Source organism: Parasteatoda tepidariorum, chromosome 3, assembly GCF_043381705.1.
Source record: "Parasteatoda tepidariorum isolate YZ-2023 chromosome 3, CAS_Ptep_4.0, whole genome shotgun sequence".
Lineage (NCBI taxonomy): Eukaryota > Metazoa > Arthropoda > Arachnida > Araneae > Theridiidae > Parasteatoda > Parasteatoda tepidariorum.
In genome coordinates this window covers 4,692,975-4,717,364 of record NC_092206.1, presented here as the reverse complement: position 1 = coordinate 4,717,364, position 24,390 = coordinate 4,692,975, and the positions used below count along the sequence as shown (strand labels likewise).

The 24,390-nt window shown below is 31.8% G+C and overlaps 1 protein-coding gene across 1 annotated transcript in view; it reads right to left on the bottom strand.

Moving 5' to 3' along the window:
• Positions 1 to 24,390, bottom strand: part of LOC107451888 (dual oxidase) — an 83,778-nt gene that overhangs the window by 38,183 nt on the left and 21,205 nt on the right. Inside the window, exons 4-13 of the mRNA XM_016068121.3 lie at positions 23,465 to 23,652; positions 22,607 to 22,808; positions 17,927 to 18,093; positions 13,045 to 13,105; positions 11,079 to 11,175; positions 9,919 to 10,088; positions 8,221 to 8,393; positions 6,139 to 6,308; positions 3,290 to 3,408; positions 1,399 to 1,536 (exon numbers count right to left, since the gene is read on the bottom strand). Of these exons, the coding sequence (XP_015923607.1) occupies positions 1,399 to 1,536; positions 3,290 to 3,408; positions 6,139 to 6,308; positions 8,221 to 8,393; positions 9,919 to 10,088; positions 11,079 to 11,175; positions 13,045 to 13,105; positions 17,927 to 18,093; positions 22,607 to 22,808; positions 23,465 to 23,652 (1,485 nt within the window). The remainder of the gene's footprint in view (positions 1 to 1,398; positions 1,537 to 3,289; positions 3,409 to 6,138; positions 6,309 to 8,220; positions 8,394 to 9,918; positions 10,089 to 11,078; positions 11,176 to 13,044; positions 13,106 to 17,926; positions 18,094 to 22,606; positions 22,809 to 23,464; positions 23,653 to 24,390) is intronic.

Below are 24,390 nucleotides of genomic sequence, written 5' to 3'. Positions count from 1 at the left end.
ATATGTAAGCAAGAAATTAGAATGCTTTCAAGAAATTTCTTAAAATTATTTTTTAGTCAAATATTAAACTGATTTGAATTGTGTTAGAGTATTTTGAATAGTTATTTTTCTTTAATTGTTTTGTAATTATATAATATGAATTTGGCGGTCCTCCAAAGTTGCGCTTAGGGACAGCTGTCCCTTATGTCCCCTCTCGCTTCACCACCGTTGAAACAAAACTACTTTTGCTTTACGTAACCTATTGTGTAATCTATTGTAACCTTTTGTATAACTTAACCTATTTAAATTATTTTTTTTTATTTTAAGAACAAAAAAAATTAATTTGTTAATTGTTTATAACTTAGAATTTGATTTATTTGAAAAAAAAAAAAGAAAGAAACAGAGAGTCCTAAATTTTTACAACTCTTTTTCTTCCTCCAAACTTTTATGCAAAAATGGTTACAACACAAACCAGTTAATTCACAAAAACTTACATTTATTTCTTAAATTAGTTTTTTAATTAAATTATGTTGTATATGGATACTACATCAGAGTTCCTACCTTCACGAAAATATAAAATAATGAATTAATAATTTCACAAATGATTGTAAAATAATTCAAAATATTTTCACGTCCAAGCGTATTTTCTATGAATAGGCTGTGAGACTTTATCTGTCTTTGTTAAGACTTTATCTTAGCTTTATCTGTGAGACTTTTTTTTAGACTGTATTAACCCTGTACTCTGTCTTAACAGTTTCTTGAGCTATCAGATACATCGTATTATCCTCTCTGTTATTTGGGATAGCCGATATTCGATATTCGGTTCGACAAAAACTGGGTTTATAAATTCAACTAAAGAAAATCAGGAGGAGTTATAAATGTTTACTAAATCAGACAACTATTTTCGCTAAAAATTAAAATTAGTTTGAAAGTGTGTTAAGAGATGGCGATGATGAACGAGGACACATTACATGTTTTCAAAGTAATCACCATTGGAACCACAGGAACAACGTGGTGCAGTCTGAGGGTCAAATTACACAGATACCTTTGCAAGTATTAAATGATCTGACATGAAACAGAAAGCATTACTTCATAGTTTTATACGCCATCTATTAGCGAATTTTGTGACGAATTTTAAATTTTGATTAAAATAAATTAGCTACTTTCCTACGCAGAGCTTAACATTCTATTTTTCTTTTATTGATTTTTTTCAGTGTTGATCCTCTTTGGTCACCTGATATTTTTGGTATGTTTAGACGATTTTTTTCTTGTACTCAGTACGCGTTTTTTGTGCACTTTTTCAATTCGAATGCAATCTTAATAACTTACGCCAATATTGTATGCTACTGTAGGCTATTGCACACTTCCAAGTTATGCCGATGCGATACAAAATAATTTAAATCACGATATCCTTCTTACCTATAGGTATAAAAACAAGTATAAGGCAGGAGTAAATGTAAGCAACTTCATTTCCGTGAAAGCTATCATGTCCGTGCAACATTAGGCAGGGTTCCAGCGCATCACCAGTTAATTGCATGGGTTGCGGGCAAGGATCACCTATGATAAGTATTAAAAGTCACAATTAAAATTTCTTAGTCGACAGACAAGTTTTTTTTTAAAAAAAAAATACAAGTAAATATAACGAGAAACCATTCTAAAACTTTCAGTAATGCTGATGGTATTTCAATCGAATCAAATATTAGTGGATGGTGTTAAATAGGTTCTATTGCGTGAATGAATTTCTAATAACGAGAAGTGGAAGCAAATGTGTTATTTATATTTAGTAAACAAAACACTCCCTTTTATTTTCAGCTGATAAAATAAGTAAAAAAATTGCTATTGCATGATGACAGACTTAAATGCATTCATGTTTTATAAGTTTCTAATCCTATGATATATTCTTTGTAAATGGACGAATCCTCATTTTACACTCTCCGTTAAGGCTTGTTTAGACGATCCAATTTTTTGGACAGAGATTGCTTGATATTGATGGAAACTTGTTTTGCTTTGAGCTTGGATCGTGTAAACAATCATCCAAGAACTTGGTCCAACTTCTTGGACGATAGTAAAGCATGTTCTACTTTCCATCCAAGTTTTTTTTATCCCTTAACCAATCAGCGTCTTGGGTTTTGTGACGTCAACAAGCAGGCAGCAAACTATGTCATTTTGTTGTCTGTTTTCATATATTTTAGTCCAAATAAATTAATCTGTTGCGTTTTATTTGTGTCATTATGATTTTATTTGAATTTATTTAGTAATTTTAAACTTATGTAAGTATTATTTTATAATGTTGAATATGAACAACGAATCAGTGACATTCAAGAACTTGATAGTGTCGACGAATCTTCCAATTTCTTGAACAGAGAAATCCGTCCAATTTCTCGGATTCAAGAAATTGGACTGTGTAAACAGGCCTTTAGTGGGACTTAGGCAAATCTTGATTTTGCCCCACGGTTGCAAGTGAGAAGTTTGAATATGTAGGCGTGAGGCAAAAGAAAGATTTGTCGAAGGGGGTGAAGTGCGAAAAAGAGAGAGGGGAAATCATGTAACCTTGCGGAGCCTATTTTATTTACAATGTGTATAATCTGGGGAGAAAGAATTTCTACTTTAGCAAACTTCTATTAATAGCTATCTTTAATAATAATCATTTAATACTTTCCGACATTATGACATTCGTTTCTTCCTTCTTTTCATTTTTGTTCTAATGTATTTTATATGCTCAGACTTTTTTTTTCATTTGTGTAAATATATAAAATATTTGTCACACTGTGAGAAATTCTGGATAAAATTACGAAAAAAAGTAACGGTACTCAGACTGCCAGAACTTCTTTACGTTAAATTTTATGGAACAAAAAATATCTGATATAACTTAATTTTCACAGTAAGATTTGCCATAAAATTACTGAATCACTGTATTTAAATAAATACTACTCTTAAAATTACAGTATGAAATTTTACGGTAAAAAGTGGATCTTATGGTAAAAAGTGGATTACACGGTAAAATGAATTTTAGGAAAGCTGCACTCAGGGTGCCAGTACTTTTTAACGTAATATGATAAAAAGAATTTCACTGTGCATGGCGGTTCATTTTGATTTGTTTAGTTTTTAATTTTTACAGTAAAAAAATTACTTCACCATGGTAAATAAATATGAATGACTTTTGATATAGCGAGTGAATAAAGGGATTAAAAGGAACGTTCAGAGAAAGGAAGTGAATCATTAAACTGGATACATTTAATCTTAAGCATTTAATTAAAAGTTTTAATTGGGTTTTGTTTTAAACTGAATAATTAAATTGCAAAAACCTTACCTTCTGACCATATGAATAAGCTGTTTTGTATAGAACCTTCTGGAATGTCTGTTGTACTTATGACTATATCTTTCAAAGTTACTTTCTTTATTTGTTCAACTTCATCTTTCGTGAACACACTAAAAAAATAAAAAATTTCAGTATTGGATTGAAAAAATAAATAAAACGGATATACTGAAAAGAATAATTTTAGAAAATAATTGAAGACTGCAGTGGTTACCACGATCAACTTTATTGTTATCGTGATTCCTCGTTTTTAGTTGTTTGGTTCTTCTGGTCATTATTAACAAATCAAAAACAAAATCAATGCACTGCTAGAAATATTAATTTTAATATGAAATTGCCCGTCTTTAAATTAATTTAAACAACTAAATGTTTCGTTCAAAGTCAAGTGGGTCAATTTTCAGAGCTGTTTGCAGTTTTATATACTTTGTATGTTACTTATTGAATAGATTACACAATTTTCCACTCTCCACACTTTTACTCTCTCAAAAACCATGCTTTCGGAAGTGCATGCTTCCTCACGGTTTCAGTAAGAAAGTGGATCATACTGGAGTGGAGAAAAAAACAATATTTGCAGAAACCATGAAAACGGAGATGGGAAAATGTGCAAAGAGTTGGAACTAAGCCTTGTGAAGTTAAAAAGCTATAAGAAATATTATGATCATATATATATACATAATATTGGCGTTATATATGATATATGTGATATTGGGGCGTAAAAGTTTAAACGTTCTTAGAATATCTAATAAAAACCTGTTAAACATTTTTCATTTCATAAATTAAATCTTGCAGATTCTTTAAAACAAGAAGAAAAAAAATGATTCATCATGATAGGTACTTAGGTACTTTATTTGCGTCGCACTAGAGTCGCACTATGGGCTATTGACGACGGTCTGGGAAACATCCCAGAGGATGATTCGAAGACATGCCACCACAACTTTGATCGTCTGCAGAGGGGATGTCTGCCCTGCTTTGGTAACCCGACGACCTCCGCTTGACGTCGAGCACTTTACGGCGGAACAGTTTAACGAGGACCGATACCGCGCATCCTCAGTCCCTACGCTGATCAAAGTGGTTACCCACCCACTTACTGACCGAAGCCAGGGATGCTTGACTTCCTGATCATCAGTTAACCTCAATGTAAAAAAAATCCGGATCAAATTCCGGTAAAAAGTACCGGCACCTAAAGTAACTTTTACAGTAATAATTACCGTAAAGTCACTGAATCACTCTAATTGAATGAATACTGTAAAAATATGTTTTAACATTTTACGATAAAAATGGATTTTATGGATAAATAGATTTTACAGATAATGCACCCAAAAGTGCCAGCACTTTATATTGTAATTTGATCCGATTTTTTTTTTACAGGTTAGCGAGAAACGTAAAGAAATTTCTCTCTCAAGTTTAACAACTTTCCCAATTTACTAATAAACTAATTTTGTTGATTCGTTTGCATCTTTTTTACAAAAATATTTAACACATAAATTAAAGTCAATCATTACAGTCTTGTAGATTTTTAATGGTATGATTTCATTCTGATTCTTTTCAAGTTTCCATGAGATTGACAGAAAAGAAAATATTTGATGAGGAACCGTGTTGAAATCATGCGTAATATTGAAAGTTTTTTTTTAACCCTCTTAGGAGTATGTCACATTTATTGCGAATCCTTTCAAATCTGTGATAAGTCACATCACAGATGTGAAAGAAGTAAAAATTCTGCGAGTTACATACGTCTGCAATTCATATTATTCAGGCAACGTTTCAGCATTTACGAAACTTTTGTGATTGCTCCAGCAGAGAGGCAACGAACGATTCGGGGTTCTTCCCTTGTAGTTACCTCATGAATATCACAACGCTAATTGGAATTTTGATAGCATAACTTTTGTATTTTTTATACACCTTTATTTAACTAGATATCAGTTTGTCAAAATTAGTAATTCAGGACAATTGTTGTCAAATTCCTCTTTTTTTCCCTAAGCGCCTAAGAGTTGATTGCTAAAATGCTTTAATTTTGTAAGCCGATAGCATATTTGTCCCTTAATTGCTAATAAATTAAATAGTTTCAAGAGAAATTTTCAGTTAATGCTGTAAAATGCTCCTTTGTAAACATCATGTAAGTGAAGACAATCCATCATTTACAGCATATTACATCATTTACAACATATGTTATCTGTAAAACCTCTATTGTTGAAATTACTATGGTTTTTTTAAATTAAAATTAGTTTAAATATCTCTTATCCTCATAAGGATGACACATGGTAAGTGTTCTAATTTAAGGTAAGCAAATTTCGCGAATATTTAATATCATATAGTATCGAAAAAATTACGAGGTATACAAATTTTTGCATCATTTTCAAGAATGTTATTTCATATGAAGAAAAAATTTCTCGGTCGAATAGTTATTGAGAAATCGAATTTTAAACTTCTGAAATTTTAAAATTCGATTTCCCAGGAATTCGTCAAAAAATTGCATGTTTATTCAGAGGAAGTACGTTTTTGTGTCTGATTTCATAACTTAAAATATCATACAAACTTTTTAATTAGTATATTTGAGGTCACCCATCCGAACCATTAAGATAGAGCCCAAATACGGGAAAATTCGATCATTAAATAAAAAGTTATTCAGAGTGATATTTTTTTTTGCTGTGCTCCCTACACATTTTATCAAGTTGATTCTTATATTAAATAATAATTATTTTAAGAGGGTCAAAAAGTTTTAAGATATCATTACATACTTCGCTTTCAAATCATTCGTAATTAAAAATATTTCAGTGAATGCATACTAGTATTTTGTGAAAGGAAAATACTTTATTGAGTCTGAATTTTGTACCAAAATTATTCACCCTGGATTCTCGAACCAAAATCGATCGGCATCTCTTATTCTCTCAAACTGTTGCCGGATGATAGTCCGGAAGAGAGGTCCGGGTCTTCCTGCTTCTGTTTCTAACATTCCACCGATGTAGAGATCAATTTCATCGAAGTTCTTATACAGGGTTTTAATATCTTCCAAAATCTACATAAGACAAGTTTAAAAAAAAGTTATTCAAAGACTTGATTTAAAAAAAGAAACAAATTTTTTTTAAAAGTCCGCAGACTTAATGCAAAAATTGTTATATGACATATTTTTGAGTATTTTAGTAAAGTCACCTTAGCTTTTAATCTTTAAACAATATTTTATCTTCCGTAGACAAGTTTTGTTCAGGAATATTTAACAGTAAATCAGGCACGACTGTTTATTAGCCAATCAGATATGCCCTATCCGGACACCCAGTGGTATAGACTTTGAGCTTACAGGGGCACATATTAATATGACGCTGGTCCCCCTTTTTGCATCGATGACAGCCTATACATTTTTGGGAAGAGTTTTCCACCAGTTTTTGTCAGGAATTGACTTCCGTCACAGTGATGATGGTCTATTTGGCTGGCTACGTAATCAGACCTCTACTTCGTTCCAAAGGTGTTCTATGGGGTTTATATTGGGCTTTGTGAAGGCCAGTCCAGTTTTGAAACACCCATTTCGTCAAATCACGTCTGTGCAAGCCTCTATGTGTGATTGAAGCAGTTATCCTGCTAGAAAAGAAATGGGCCTTCCCCGAAGTATTACTAGACAGCATTGTCCAGAATATCCACATACATCTCAGAGTTCATGTTTTCAACCACAGGAAGTAACGGACACAGACCAAACCACGGAAAACACCCACACACCATTATGTTTCCACCATCATAACAACCGGGTGTCCGGATACTTTTTGGTCGGATAGTGTTTTAGATGGTAGTTATCACTGGTGTCTAATTTTTTTCGCATTTTATTTCAGTTTCTTATATAGAAAACAAGCCTACGCAACTTTTTTATTAATTTAGGCTTCCTTTCTTAACGCCAAGCAGTTTGGCGCCGTAAGTATCCAGCCTACATCACCAAGCTTTCAGCCTTTTGTTTCTAGCAATTCATTTAAACATACCTTTTTCATAATTTTCTTTCATTTATATTTATAACATGCCACTCTGGGTCATCCCTTTTCCACCCGCTCTCAAGAACACGGGAGGAAAATACGTGTCTTAATTTCTTATTTAGTACTATTAAACTTGGTCTATTCATTTGCCACATCTTTTATCTAATTTTTTCTTTTATTGTAGTAGTTGTCTTGTCAATGAACTTTAATGTATTTGCGTTACCCGAAAAAAAAATACCAAATAGTTCCTTCTACCGGATGGATATGGGCACTAATTATGACTAGGCTTACCAACTTTGATAATTTATATACAAAAATGAATGTTACAGTAATAAAAGGTTTAATGAAAACGCAATTTATGGATGAAAATTTAACCCTGCGTTTTCAAGACTATCTTGATATTCTCTTCCAGCTATATCAACACAACTGCGGAATATCTTTAAAATATCAAACAAGAATGAGAAAATTTGTTTATAAAAGGTCAAGCCAGTCAACGAAATGTCTGTAGTTAACCCATGCGATCATCGGCAACCAATTAAAACCGAAAACGGCACAAAGATTGCAAGGAATAGAGTGGCGCTATTTTATCTCAGTAACCAGGGCTCTAACTGAAACATGTTGTTGTGCAAATAAAACTATCTCAATTTTGATTAGACCATGACTCAACTTAAAATCGAAACATGGTGAATTTTAACACCTCATTAACGTTGTTGCCACACGATATTACGATTCAATACTGAACAGAGTTTTTTCTGTACGTAACAGATAGATCGTGTAACAACTTATACACATCAGTCATATTAAAATTAAATTATCACTGCAGTGCTAGTGCTTGCTAAGTAAGTTAAGTATATTTGTGCTCTAAAAAAGTATTATAGGATAAAATCAGCCATATATTTGATTATTGGATTTTTATCAGTTAGTCTTATATCTTATGCGGTTTTTAAGAATTATTTTAATCAGCGAAGCAATTACCTGAGGGTTAGTCTCCATGAGTTGAGGATTTATATCAGACCAGTTGCTTAGTCCTGGAAATCGAAAGTGTTTCCGGACGGTGTTATAATCAGGTAGCCCATTGTCTCGTCCTCGCATCACATTTAGAGCAGCTAAATCTCTTCTAGAGAATTCTAAAGAGCCGAAAAGCCTGTCTGAAAATGAATATAAAATTTTTATTAATGTCGAATAGTAATAATTTTTATTTGAAGGGAGCTTCAATGAGATATGGTTGCTAAGAATACAAGGCAAATACAAGGAAATAAAGAAAATAAATTATTGAAATCGCCGTATTTGAAACAAATCTCTAAATGATTTATATTTTTAAATTATTCTTTTTAAATATTTATTGGACTATTATGAACGGTTTTCAATCTTATACTACATCTCTGTTTGAAATAAACAGTTAAAGTATGTTATTATACCTTTATAATCTTTATTTGGTCGAATACTTTTATATTTTTACTTTGTTTTTTTTTTCTTCTTTAAAATGGTTTCTTCCTTTTTAATTGTATGGACCTGGTTATTTTAAGCAATTTCAAAAATAATCGAAGTTTACCTGTAAACCATAAAAAAAATTCTCATAAATTACAGCAAACTTTTTTTCCAATGTGTCTTTCCCTCAAAAAATGGGTTCCATTTTCTCAATTCTACTGACCTTATTCTATCTCTAGGCCAGTTAAAGAAATTTTAAGGGCCTATATTTTACCAATGAACCACTTTAAAAAAAATTTAATAAATTGCAGTAATTCAAAAAAATGAGCCTTATTTTTAATTTTAGAGGTAAGAAGATTTTAGTATTAATTATTTAAAATAAAAATTGTGAATTGGGAAGAAAATTATGTTTTATATGTTTTACGGAATGCAATAATAAATATTAAAAAAATATCTTTTTTACAAAAGAGAAATATACATATATGTTACTGGGAATGACAGAAATTGGTGGTTATTGACTTCCACCGGTGAATGTCGACAATCACATAGTCGCTTTGGTAAATGTCCGAAATATATACTAGCTCTAGTTAAGTGCCACTGCCCGGTATACATTTGTCCGGTATGCTCAACATCAACGTTTTTTTAAGGTCAAGTCCTATTGCCCAGTATGAATTTCAGCGGTACTGCTAACATTGATGTTTCTCCTAATCTTTCCTCAAGAGGTTTAAAAATATCGAATAAATATAATAATATCAAGGAATGAATTAATATCAAATCGTATATAACAAATATTTCGGACGTTCACTAAAGCGACTATGTGATTGTCGACATTCACCGGTGAAAATCGACATTCTCTTGATTTCGGTCATTCACCGTAACGTATACACCTTAGGAAAACTGGAATTGGGATAGCTGAAAATTAATCAATACTTTTTTTTAGAAATACTAGCTTTTGGCAGTAATTATGAAACAAAAATGTATAGTATTTTATTTTTGTAAGCTTTATTTTTTCCTTTTTTAAATTAATCTAAATAACTCAGAATTGGAGCTCTATCAATTTATAAACATTTTTTAACAACCATCAAAAATGATTTTTTTTGTAACTTCCTGTCTTGCGGGGACGACCAGCTGCGAGCTGATGTTTAAATTATGTTGTTTCTCTGAATATTAATTAGGGATTTCGATATTCGCTTTGTTAATAACTAATACTTCATTGATAAACATTTTTCAAAATTTAAATATGACCTCTGACGTCGGAACAAATGACATTGTCTTCTTTCTCGGCTATCTGAGATGCCATTCCCATTATGATTTCTTCTATACCATCTTCTACTTTGTCTGGATCCCACCAGGTGGAGCACAATCTTTTTGCCGGGTAACCGGATAACGTCTTTCGAAATTCACACTCAGCATTCCTAAAGAACAGGTATCATTATCTGTTGAGTAGTACAATCACAATTTGACATGGAAAGGTATAAAATGACAATCTGTTTTGAGCACCATTTCAAAGCCTGGTTATTGAAACATAATTGGGTATAAAAGATAATTTATAATTATTAGTAATTCTTCTCTTTAATATTGAATCCAATAATGATCTCTAAACTTTTGATCAAGTCATTTATTGGACCTTTTTTTTCTAGTAATATAACGTTAAAATATTTTTGGGATCGAAATTCAGTTATAAAATAAAAATTCATTTAACTTGTTACCAAGAACAATTTTGATATTTCAGTTCTTTTTTTAGCGAGAAAGTGAGTCATTTTCTAGAATTTCAACAAATTAAAAAAAAAATTGGCCATAAACTTCCATGCTTATAAGTAAACAAATTAATTTATTCAATGTTTATAACTAACTACAAATTAACACGATGAGAAAAGATTAACCGAACAAACAAGAGATACCCGACTTCCCCGTGTTGGTTTCTCTTCTTGATTCAGCGCGAACCTTTACCGTTACCCACATTTATCCTAACAAAAACCTGCATTGTTTTTTTTTCGATTTTCCGAAATTATCCAGATATTGCTTCCCAAACTATGAGAGGAAAAACAGCAGTCATCGACATTTAAAAATCAATGAAACTGGTAGGACTGGCTTTATAATGGGTTAAACTATGTAGTTTTGAGTGCTAAACTAAGTGGAAAATAACTAAGTGGGATTTTAGTGGAAAATAAATAAATAGGTCAAATAATATCCAAGAAAGTGAAATTTTAAAACATGAATTTTAATTGAGGTAATAAACTTGCCATAATATTTGAAAAAAAATTATTTAGTTAAAACCTAAAAACTGCACTGATACTTATTCAATGTTGGTAGAATTGAATTTTAACAAGAATACTAGTTGGTGAATCAGCATAATGTACGTTAATAAGATTTATTAAAAAGAAAATACAAATAATTACTGTAACCTTTTGTAAATCCCTGGAGGAATCAGTGTATGTCCAAAGCGAAAAGCTGCTGATTGAAAAACGTGGCTAACACCTGGGTGGAGATCTGCTTGATAACCTTAAAAAAAGGACCACAAACGCAGTGTTCAATCAAATTAAAATAAAGAAAGAGCTAAGATTGGATTATATGTTGGATGAATACATTAATTCTTATCAAAATTGTTGATAAAAAAAGATTACACTGTTAAGAGTTAAACAAATTTTTTACTACATTTATACAAAAGCTTGATCTTGCCTAATTCGGGTGTGGCTACTTAAAATCTGAAATTAGTTTTGCTCCCAAAACAAGAGATTGCTTTTTTAATGACATTTTTAATCTGTTTTGTCGAAATGCACGAGTTTAAAAACGTTATACATATAGAGGGAATCACGCAAATGTTACGATAAACTTCCAGGGGAGTTAGAGGACATTACCAGGATTATAATTGCATTAGGAACTCACGCCGAGAAGCGTCGTCATACGCGGTGAAGGCCACTTCCCTGTTATGACCTGTTCAGAAGCAGTAAAAGAGCTGGTTGATAACAGAAAAACACCCTTGCGACGTATGACGATATTTCTGGGATGGGTTCCTACGCAATTTTAATCCTGATGATGCACCTTGACTCTCCTAGAAACTTTTCGCACATTTACGCGACCCCCTGTATCATATATTTTATTTTATAACCGTCGTTGAACAGCCTCCCGAACCGACCCATTTACGGCTACTCATGTTCAACTACGTATTCTTGTAATTTTGAACTCAATCTAGAAGACAAGGGAACTCCTGGAACAAGTATTAAGAGAAATTTGCTTCCATGGAGGACTTTTCGATGGAACTAATCCGCATTTGCGTTGCATGGAGAGGAAAACCTCAAAAAACCTGACGGCAAAGTATTCTAAGTCACGATTTGTCTATCACTGAGAATATTTTACGTCAGTACCGTGGGCGGTGCGAGCCGAGAGCGTAATTTGCATCTACCAGCCACCCTGTTATATGAGCCGCTCAGAAGCCAATGCCAGTCCATTTTTTGATATTTTCTGATTTTTGGCAATTTTGATGAAATAAATAATAATCTTCTTAGTTATTAAAGGATTTACTCGTTGGTTACTTTTTTCTATGTTAGACAGCAATTTTTTTAATAGCTTCTGAATATATTATATAATAATTTCAGAAGCCATTGTGAATAAGTCCACCTTTTATCAATATTTTTTTACATAAACTTTGAAATAAAAATTAAATTATTCTTCTTCTTTCGATATTTGTTGGTAACACTGAAAAACAAGAAATTCATAGTAAGGGTTGCCAGACGTAGTATTTTTAATACTACAGTAGTATTTTTTCACCAAAAAAAGGGGTATGGTATTTTTCGTAGTATTTTTTTAAAATGTGGTATTTTTTATTTTTTTAAAATTTTTTTTTCATTTCCTAAAACAAAGAAAAGTGCCACTTTAGTTTTGAAGTAAAAAACAATTTTTGAAATAATCCAACAGTTTATTTTCTATTAGTCACTGTATCTAGTGATGATTGAGAAANTTGTTTGTGAAACAAAAGTATAGTTTGTCTACAGTAAAAACTCCTCTAGCCATTTGTCTGGAGCCTTGGCGGTGACTATGGTAACGAGGTATAACTATTTCAAGTAGGAGTGTAGGGTCAGTGTTTAGGAAAGGTTTTGGCTTGGGTCGGCGAGGGAAACAGAATCTTTTTGTCGGTCTACTGGTTTATCCCTAGAGTGAAGAGAAGCTATCCTCCCTGAAATGCACTATTCTTGTTTCCATAGCAGCAGACGGCCTCAGTCTTTGTGGCGGGGGGAGTTCTTACCGTAGATAGACTATAACTAAGTTCTAGTAAAAAAATATCTCAAGCAATAGAAAACAAAAAGGTTACCCAGTGTTATTTACGTATTCATCTAAATCGCAATAATTGGATTTGTAAAAATAGAAACATACCTTTATAAGCAGTTACATTTTCCATTAACAAAACTGGCAAATATTCATAGAATATTACATTCTAAAAAAGAAGAAGAAAATATTAGTTTTGTTTTGTTGCAGTAGAAAAAAAGGGTCACCTTCAGAGGGAAGAATGATTCTACTTTTTGCATGTCAACCTACGAAAAATTTTCCGAATTGCTCCGAATATTCTTATTTATTCAGTTAAAAATTAATAATTTTGTAAAATTTTTATTTCGTTTTATCACTGGAATGTGTTCTACTGTTCTTTTCAATCGAATTTCCAATTTTTAGGTTAGGTATCTTTCAAGCCTTTTGCAAACTCTAGAGTTTTAAAAATATCTGTTTTTGTTGTCGTAGGTAATTAATGCAGTGAGGGTGCGATTGTTCTTGTTTTCCAGTGCCGCCATCTCTGGCCAAGAATTTGACTTCTGCGACACCCATACGTCACACCCGTTTATAGGAAGGACTATTCATGCATCCATTCATTCATTCAAAGATCGCAATTTCGACCTGAACCAGAGAACGATCAATATCCAATTAAGTTCCCTCACATGTATAATTTTTTTAATGGAGGCATGGAGGACTTTGTGACCCAACATAAATAACGCGCATCAGTCACCATTTACTACAGGTAAAGTTTTCAGCCGGCTGGATTCGAACTCACGGTCTCACGAACGTGAATCCAACCTCTGCCAACCAGATTATCCCAGTTTTTTAAAATACCCATAACCCTAAAATTTAAAATTATATTAATGTATTAAGTTCGGTAACTGAAGTTCAATATAACACATTTCAATGAATGAAATGAAACAAAAGTTATTTAAAAAATTTAATTAGTTACTGAATAAAGAAACTCCGCACGTATAATTTTACGTAGATTAGCTTGTAGGAAGTCATATTAATTTTCTGTTTACATGTAGGGGACTCTTAAGGATAAAAAGGTCATTTTGAAGAACATAAAATATACTAGGGTTAATTTAACTGCAGGATTTAATCCACTAATGGTTGCAAGACAATTAATGTTTGTTGTTATACTTGTGATTATATTTAGTTTTTTGTATACCAGTACATTTTATGTCATATTAGAATATTTTTTAAACTGCTCCCAAAAATTATTCGTAACGTAATAGAAATAAAAAAAAAATTCATAAAATATAAAAACAGATTATTTCTTCAATTTCCTTCGAATTAATTATTTTTCTAACATTAATAATCTATTTTAATTATTCTGCATTGGAATAGAATTCAGAATTTAATGTAAAGCCGGAATCAGGTATACTGCGAGTAACTTCAACGATGTTATGTGTATTCAAGAAATGAAATAAATAAAATAGTAAGAAATTAAATAAGTAAAGAAAAAAAGTTAGGTTTAACTTTTGAACAGCTTTGTTCATTAACCAGTGTTTTCCCAACTTGTGACCATTTCTAAATATTATGCATAAAATAAGTTAAAAGAAAGTTTTTTTTCCTCACATTTATTTTAATAAAGAAAAGACCATTAAGAGAATTTCAATGAAAATTGTTTTGAAATAGTAAGTAATATATTTGAAGCGTATCATACAAAAGGCATGGTGAAGTAAAAGACTAGGTTAAGAAATCTTTAATTAACTGCATCTTTTTTTTCTTTAATTTTATTATAGAATTATGATTTACAGCATGTATACAAAGAAATGACTCTCTTTCTTTCGAGTAATAGCCATTTAACCTAATTGACTGCCACTTTCTTGACACTTAAAACCTGTTTCTTTAAATGAAAACCTTTGAATGAAGTGCGAAGTGAAACGAGAGAAAAAAAATCCTTTTACTCTTATATAATAAGTTAAACAAACATGATTGATATTTACTGGTTCATGCATCAAAAATGTTTCAAGCCAATAAAACCTATCTTTAAACTCGAGATAAAATGCCAAGATGAACACGGGTGAATGCATTTGGCGGAAAATGTAATTGAAGAGAAATTGGATTAGTTATATGAAAATCCAAATATTTTTAAATTGCATATTAGATATTGCATTTTCTTTCAATTTTTAATAATCTCGTTATTTAATGTTCCAGACAGAGTTTACATTTGTTCACCATTTTTAGGGTATATCTGAATTCCATTGAGGAAAATTGAAACAATCTGGTCCTGGAGATGAGTGAATAAAGTAATTGTGAATAATTCATGATCTTCATATTTCCTCACTTTTGTAATTTTGCAACCCAACTTCTATAATAACCCTTTCTTCAAATAATACCAAAGCCTTATGAAAATCTCAAGTTGGTGAGACAAGGAACTTTCTGCTTTAGTATACAAATTATAATTTTATGAATTAAAGATGTGTACTTGCTGTAATGGGGGGAATTGTAATTTTAATATAATTTCCTTCATTTAAAAAGGTGTGCGAAATGGAGGATTGTTACATTTCTTACATTAAACAGTCTGCAAAATGTGAACGATATCACGTATATATTACGTATAAAAACTCTTTAATCATATCTGAGATTTACGTTGTAGATTCTTCTATTTTTTGCATTAAAATCCTGTTTGGAAATAATTGAAAAACTTGTTTGACAGAAAAGTGTTAATTGTTTTTTCCCGATCATGTTTGAAAGTAAAAAGAGAGAAAAGTAACAGCTTTTACATTTAATGAAAAAATGAAGATATTGATTACTGCTAAGATCTTTTAAAAATAAAAAACTACAGGAGTTCTTAAAAATCACTCCTGTGCACAAATATCCACATTTAAACTGTAATGTAAATTAATGAAGATTATTTTTTAAGTGCCTAGTTTAAAAAAAAATACAAGTCTTCAAAGTTTGCAATTCTTTATATATAAATTTTTTTTAAAAATTATACTACGATATTTTAAACAGTTTATAACCGTTGTTGAACAATACGGCTATCAATATTTAACTCCGAAACCTTGTAATTTTGAATCCAACCCACAAGACAAAGGAACTCCTGGTTCAGACATAAGAGTATTTTTAATGAAACTACCCTCATTTGCGTTACATGGAGAGTAAAATCTTGAAAACCTCCTACTGTTATTCCGACGGCAAGGGGATTCTAACTGAGGTTCCTCTACCACTCACATCATTGGGAGGCGAGCTCTCTATCTCCTGAGCTACCGAGACGATTTGAGAAAATTAACACTTTTTGCACAAAATAAGAGTTGAAAATGAAGTACACATTTCTATACCTTGCAAATTAAAAACTTTTTAGACATTCTTAAATGAGATAATGAAAAATACAAGGAACTATTGAAAGTAATTTTTTAAAATAATTTAGTAAACAAATTTTATAATAGTAAGTGAAATCTTTTAGACTCATTCAAAATCTTCCCGAATTATGGCTAAATACGAAAAAAAGTGAAATTAACACTATTGCTATAGTTTCTAGATAGCAGCTATCTCCATATTTGCCCGTCAAAAATCCAAATCCGTTGAATGAAGTCATATTTCTCCAAAGATGGCACCTTTTCGCGTCTGATTCCATAATTTAATTAATTGGCACTAAAAAATTAGCACACTAGAGGGCTATTCATTTAAATCTATATATTATATTAGTTCATAGATTGTGAAAATCTACGATAACGTAAGATATTGCATAAGTTTTTTTTTCTCCTGTTTTATCGTTAAATTTTTTTGCACGAGGTTTTATAACAGCGTAGAGATGAAGTCGTGCTCGCCAGTGGAGATCCAAATCCACCCGTCATTTAAGGCCCTAGTACACCTGAGCCTGAGATAGGTACAGGACGGACTGAAACTTCAAGATGACTAAAACAATATGTAAAAAAGAAAAACAAAATCCTAAGCTAAATGGAAGTCATAAGGAAATTAGTGTTAGCCTGACAAAGTAAAAGCACAGAACAGAAGTAGGTCATTGTTATTTTTTATGCCTAGTATGTAAACTTATTATATTAATTTATACTTAATAACAGAAGCAAAAATTTGCTTAAACGTAGTGAAAAATATTTTTTTTATAACCGTCGTTGAACATCCGACCCAATTTTTGGGTTTAAGACTACCAATGTTTAACTACGTAGTCTTGCAATTTTGAACCCAATCCAGAAGACAAGGGAACTCCAGGACCAAGTATTGGAAGAAATTCGCTTTCGCGGAGGACTTTTCGATGGAACAAATCCACATTTGCGTTGCATGCAGAGGAAGACCACGAGAACCTCTCACGGCTAGTTTGACAGCAAGGAGACTCCAACCTATGATCCGTCTACCACTGAGGATAATTCACGTCAGCACAGTGGTCGTACAAGCCGGATGCTAAATTCAGATTGACCAGCCATCAACGGGATTCGAACCCGTTTCACCTTATTGGAGGGCGAGCGTTCTATCCCCTGAGCCATCGCGGCTCAGTAAAAAGAAATTATGAAAATTTTATGTCCGAGCTCGTCTCATTTCTTATAGGATTAAGAAGAGCTCAACCCGAGAGCGATAGAAAGATTCAGAAAAGCACAACTGTGCCTTTCTAGTCTAATCAAGTTCAATCCTCTTGCAACGTCATATAGTTGTTTCTTTTTCAAGAACGAATGTTCGCCTTGTTTATCGAAATATCTGACCAAGTTTAAGATTTCAGTGAAAATACAAAACTTTTACCCCTTTTTAATAATTTTTTATATATGCCGTGAAAGATAATACGAATTAAATTTCTGTCTTACGAGTCAAATTTTTAAAAGCTTTTATACTGTTTTGAAAGCATTTTTAAACAATTGATAAATAAATAAAACGTAACTATATGCAGCCGCTGATGGTTATTTAAATGCTATACCGCAATGGTCTTTTCTATAGTCGACTTTTATTCAACTGCTTTAAAACGTTTGTTGTATTTTTTTAATAGTTAATAAATGATCGATTTATTTCGGAGATGTAAATAAAATGTCACCTGCAGTGTAGCAATAACCCATCTTCGAGCCTTTTGAAACACTTCCTCATCTGACCAATCAGGATGCTCAGTAACAATCTTAGTAGCTATAACGTTGTGCCACCTGTAGAAGAGGATGCCCAAAGACAGGAGAGCAGGATTTTGGTGGACGCGGGGATCTCCTAACACTGAAAAAAAAAAGTAGAGTTTCAGATAAAAATATTGCTCCCCATTGTATTTTTGTACTTATTCGATAAAAAAAGGTTCGACACCCATATTTTTGTTAAATTTAATTTACATAATTGTATATGAAACATTTTTAAGACATATGCATGATAACATTTACCAAATGAATTAATTACACAGAATACAAAAAAAAAATATTGACAAAATAAGAAAATTGATTTAACGCTGAACTATGATATCGCTATGGTTAACTGTAATACTGCTATGATAAACTATAATCCTGTAGTCTTGATACAACCTCAATAGGTAGGGGAACGCAGCAATAATTTCGTTCAAATTGAAACAAATTATTGCGCTTCGTTCGAATTGTAATGCACAAAAACTGAAATTAGCATTAAGAAATTCAAATGTTCGAACTCTCATTTGACCAAACTAATTTGACCATATTTCCCTGATTGCGACTACCCCATAATTAATCAAGAAACCAAATCCGTCGAAAAAAGTGTGTTAATTCAGGGAATGTCTGTTTTTTTGTCTGATTCTGCAACTTAATTAATAGTTTGTGATAATTAACACTAGATGGCGCAAAGGAGCTGTCTTGACTGCTTTTTAATTTCAATTAGAAAAACAATGATGTGTATAATGACACAATTTCTTAAAATTTTATGACTTTTGTACAACATATAAATTTTTTTATTGTTGATATTTACTTATATTTTCTTATATAACTGTAAATAATATAAAAAATATTAAAAAATTAATTTTAAACATTACACATCAGCTATTCTGTCACAATCCAGCCAATTTGACTGCTTTTGGGCAATATAGGTATATACTAAGTTTCAGTGTTTCTTGTGTTAATTAACATGTCTGAGGTCCTCTCTTAGAACTGTTATGACCGGTACTTAGTTCATAAAAAAACTGGTCAAAGAACAAATGTTATTCAAGGTAATATCATTTTAATTTGCGCACTAATACAGTTAAGAGTACCTTTCAAATTACTTTCATTGCTTACGGTATTGCAAAACAATTTAAAATCAAAACCAGTGCCGGATTACTCATTAGGCCAAACTAGGCCATGACCCCCAATGATTAAAAGCCCCCTTGAAATGGATTTTTTGAAAACAAATTTTAAAAAATTAAGAAAAACAATGATTTAAAAAAAAATCAATTTCAAATATATATGTCATGATTATAAAATGGTAGGATTATTTTTTATTTCTAATTTAGCAAAATAAAGTAAAATTCAATTTATTATTATTTATTTTAATTTTAAATATGCTTTCTTGAATGAAAAGATATATAAATACTTTTTCATTCGAATAAATAAAAACTATACGAGAAAGAAAAAATTAATTTAAGGACCCCAAAAATTTGAATGGCCTAGGGCCCCGCGTAGGCTTAATCCGACACTGATATAAAAAAACATTACATCTTTTATCGGCTTATATATGTCATTCAGATGGTGGATTATAACTAGGAAAAAAAATGAGAAATATTTCATTAAAAAAAATTTAAATAGGATGAAGGTAGAGTAAAATAACAAAAAAAATTTTTTTAAACTGACTCACAAATTAAACTCACCAACAACAACCAAGGGCGGGGCTGTAGATTTTTTCACGTAGATCAAAAATTTTATTTATTTTTTGAGGGGGGATTTGTGTCAATCAATTTCTTGTTTCTGATCGAAACGATCGAAAAATTAAAACATTTACTCAACTTTTAAATAGGTCATGGTTAAAAACTAAGAGTTTAAATGTGATTGTTTCTCTGTTTGAATATAACTTAAGGAATTTATTTATAAATTTTTATTTGGTTAAAAAACTTTTCTTATGATCAAGAATACTACGCATTAGAAAGGAAAGGTTAAAATTATCTGTTACTGAATTTCAAGTTTCAAACATGTGTTTTGTTTATACATTAAAAAAATAATGCATGTTATGGAAACTTATTCAAATTTTCAAATAGATAAGCTAAATTTTAGCCATTATTTATCTTATCTTGCATTTGAAATTCATATTCATATTTTGCATTTGAAATTCATGTATTTGAAATTCATATTCTCTGTCACATGTCAGTTAAAACTATGTTTGTATCTCTTAAACTCAAGTGAAATGCATTTTATTTTCAGATAAAGAGTTTACTAGAATCAGCTTTTAAAGATTCTTCTTTTAAATACATTTCGCAATTTAATTTAACCCTCAGTGCTAAAGATATTACTGCTTGCTGGCTAACAGATTCATATACAGGGATGGCGAAAATCTTTCGATAAGCGTCTCAATTAAAGTACAATTTATTTTTTTACAGTCCAGTGTGCCCCACATTGTATTTCTTTTTGTTAAAAAATAATCTTTAAACCATTGTTTTAATTTTGAAATATAGAATTGCATTGTAAAACTATATTTGATGTCTGGTCATTAATTTGCTTAAAATAGAAATTGAATAACCAATATTTAAAAAAAAGAAATATTTCAGTTAAATTTTAAGGTAAAGTATAATATCCTAGCTTTCTTTCTGATGAGTAATAAAATAAAAATAGGGTTATTAATGTTAGACGTTTCTAATTTTTGTTATATTATGAAAAAATAAATGTATCGATCCAATTCAATATAAATTACTAATTTATAATGAAATTAAATTACATTTTTCTGTTTAAAAAGGATATCTTTTTTAATACGTTATAAACTAAATAAACTTTTCACTTTTCAAATTACACTTATTCAATACAGTCGAACTCGTTTATAACGAGCTCGGATTTAACGAGAACTCGGATTTACCGAGGGAAACGAGAATATTTGGTTGGATCAATGTTAAGTCTATGGAACAGAAGTCGCTTTTAACGAGCAAGACCCGGCTTTAGCGAGCAATATTTTTTTGTCTTGCAATCTTTTTTTTAAAATGATAAGAAATGAGCGCGAAATAAAAAAAAACCGCGAACTGAAACTTCAAAGTAAGCTAACAAACTACTATTTTAAATATGTAGATTAATGAAAAAAATAAATGTTTTGGTAAGAATCTTTTCCTTTATTTTTCTTTCCGTTTATTGCTTCTTTCCTTTAAGACTGTAGCGCAAATAGAAATTGTTTGCTGGTTGGGAGGGGGGGATAATTGTCATTAAATTAAGAAAAGTATTTAATTAAATTAATTAAAGTAAGTATTAATTAAGTTTTATGTAAACTCAATAATTTGACCTCCCCCCTCTTCTGGCTGCACGCCTGCCATAAGGACCCGTTTATTACGAGCACTCGGATTTAACGAGTACATGTTACGGTCCCTTTGTGCTCGTTATAAACGAGTTCGACTGTATTGTATGCATATACTACTAGATTGCATTCAAACTGCATTTAATCTTGTTTGGAACATCACTTTTTACTGAATCTTTACCGCCCTTTATATTTAAGTCATAACTTGTTGTCTTTAATTCTGTGATTTGTTATGGGAACATGGAGGACTTTGTGACCAGACAGATTTAACGTGTACTAGTCAGCATTTACGACACGGGAAGTGTTCGGCCGGTTGGATTCGAACTCCTGTTCTCACGAACGCGCGTCCACCGACCTACACAATTATTTACACTATTTTAACATAATTTTTTGGGTTATCGGAAGATTTTGATCCCCTGGTATATTACCTATGGTCTCGTGGCTGTCGGATAATATGAGTTCTTCTATAACTCAAACAATTGATACTGATAATTTACGATAGTTTATAGAAAACAATTTTACTGAAATCAAATTCTTGGATTCTATGAGGTATCTTTCTAAAAAATAAACTAGATAGATAAAACTTTTTGGGAGGAATTTTGTCAAATGATCCACCTATTAGTAAAATCCACAATGCAAGAATAATATATTTCTCCACCACCCCCTATCAGTGGGTGGAAAAGATATACATTATATCGCATGTACTACAGTGCATGCAAGTATTTATGTGTCGCAGATGATAAAAACGGAAATTTGATCAAATCCCTTAGCTCGATGATAAACTCACGTATGATATTAAAATCAAAGCTCTGTGCGGTTGATTTTTCTAAAGAAAGTAAATAATTTGATAAAGTCCTTGAAATATTTCATTAGAGGAGAGATAAAATCACATTGTTTATATGTTACGGTGAATATGATCATTTGGTTAGTATTAACAATCACCGGTTATTATCAATAATAACCCAGCAAGTCGGTTAAGTATTTATGAATGTATACTGGGTATTGGCCTTTAACCACTAAAAAAATACCAGCGCTGGGTATTCCGAGAAGTGGCACTTAACCTTAAATTATCAGTGTAAGATGAACCGGATAATGGCCCTTACTTCACCTTGATTAATCCGATTATTAAAACTAATTGATTGGCTATTATTATCAATAAGCGCATTAGATACACCAATACTTTCATTAACAAAGCAAGTGGTGACCAGCAAAATATAAATCTGCGCTAGTCCTGCCTTGTTTATCACTAAATCATTTAAAATCTCCATTTTTATCATTTCTACGTATAGAGTGTTATGGAATATATATTTACGAAACATGCGCTCAGGACTCAGCAGTCGTAGATGGTCGGAGGGTGGGTAGCTGTGAAGTGGAGCTCTCTCGTGATTTCTGGGTGGAAATCCAGAAGGTCCCATTCTGAAAGTGCCATTCACAAAATTCCGCATGCTGTTCACCCATGCCTCGCTCGTGCTGTAAATAAAACTTCCGTCAATCCAACTTGTTACTTGATTCACCTGCAGAAACAGAATCTGTAAGGCTATTTATATAAGCATGTAGTGCCTTAGAAATCGAATTTTAGAATACGCTTGTTGTTGTACAATGATCACCCTTAATACACTTGTTAACATGGATGTAAAAGAGAATGCATGTTTATGTGTTAAAATAGCCGTGTATATGTATATAAAGATTTTTTTTTTGAAATAACCTTTAACAAGGACTCTCAAAATATAGATTGACTCGAATGATATATATCGCGAAGGACGCTGTATATAATATCTTGTGTAAAGAATTAAAGTTTAAAAAGGAAGTTTTCTGAAAAATAAATTCGAAACTTTTTTTGATTTAGATGAAAACTATTAAAATCGTTATTTTGATTTTTAATGTAGCCCAAACACATACTGTGATAAAATGAATTTTTAATCATTGAAAAATTCGATCACATATGATTTTCATTCTTTTAGAAACGGAGGAATTTTTTTCTTCTTTATTTAAAGTTTTCACATTTTTCATTATAAACAGAGAATTTATGGGCTAGGAATAACAAAACCTAAGCTGTCAATTAAAAATAGCTGTTACATGTACACTTATAACAAATTGAATGGTTGAAAATATTTTTCCATAGAAGCAACGCATTAGTAAGTACAGATAAAAATTGTAAAGATTTGTTTACCTGCTCTCGTGGATTGTTGGGTGATTGTCCAGTCTTGGAGTCGTAGAGGGCTCGATAGAAAGGCATAAATTTCGATCCTTTGCAATGAGCATCAAAAGCTTCATCACATTTCTCCAATTCAATCCTCTGCATTTCGATTGGACAACCAGATTCACTGGCCATCACAATCTCTGACGCCACCATCTGACCTATTGGTCACAACAGAAAAATATATGTAAGTAATGTGTGGTCAGATCGGTATCATCGGTGACGATGCGTTTCACAGATGAACATTGCTTCTATTTTATTTTATAACCGTCGTTCAACCCAATTTTTAGGTTTACAGTCACTAATGCTCAACTCCGTAGCCTTGTCATTTTGAACCCGATCCAGGCAACTCCTGGATCAAGTATTGGGAGAAATTTGTCTTCGTGGAGGCCGTTTTGATTCAACTAACACGTAATTACGTTACATGGAGAGGAAAACCACGAAGACCTCCCGCTGTTAGCCTGGCGATAAGGGAACTCTGACCCAATACATATTAACTGATGCAAATACACGCATTAGAGTTATGGAAGCCTCTGAATAAAAAGAAAGAACAATAAAGAACCAGCAGGATTATTTTATTTTATAACCATTGTTGAACACCCTACCCAATTTCGGATCTGCGACTACTAATGCTCAATTACGTAGTCTTGTAATTCTGAACCCAATCCAGAAGACAAGGGAACTCCTGGATCAAGTTTTGGGAGACATTTTGCCTTCGTGGAGGACTTTTTGATGGAACTAACCAGCATTTGCGTTACATGGAGAAGAAGACCACTAGAACCTAACACGGTCAGCTCGATGACATGCCTCTAACCCGTGATCCGCCAACCACTGATGATATTTTACGTCAGCACTGTGTTTGATGCGAGCTGGGTGCGAAATTCGTATAGAACAGTCAC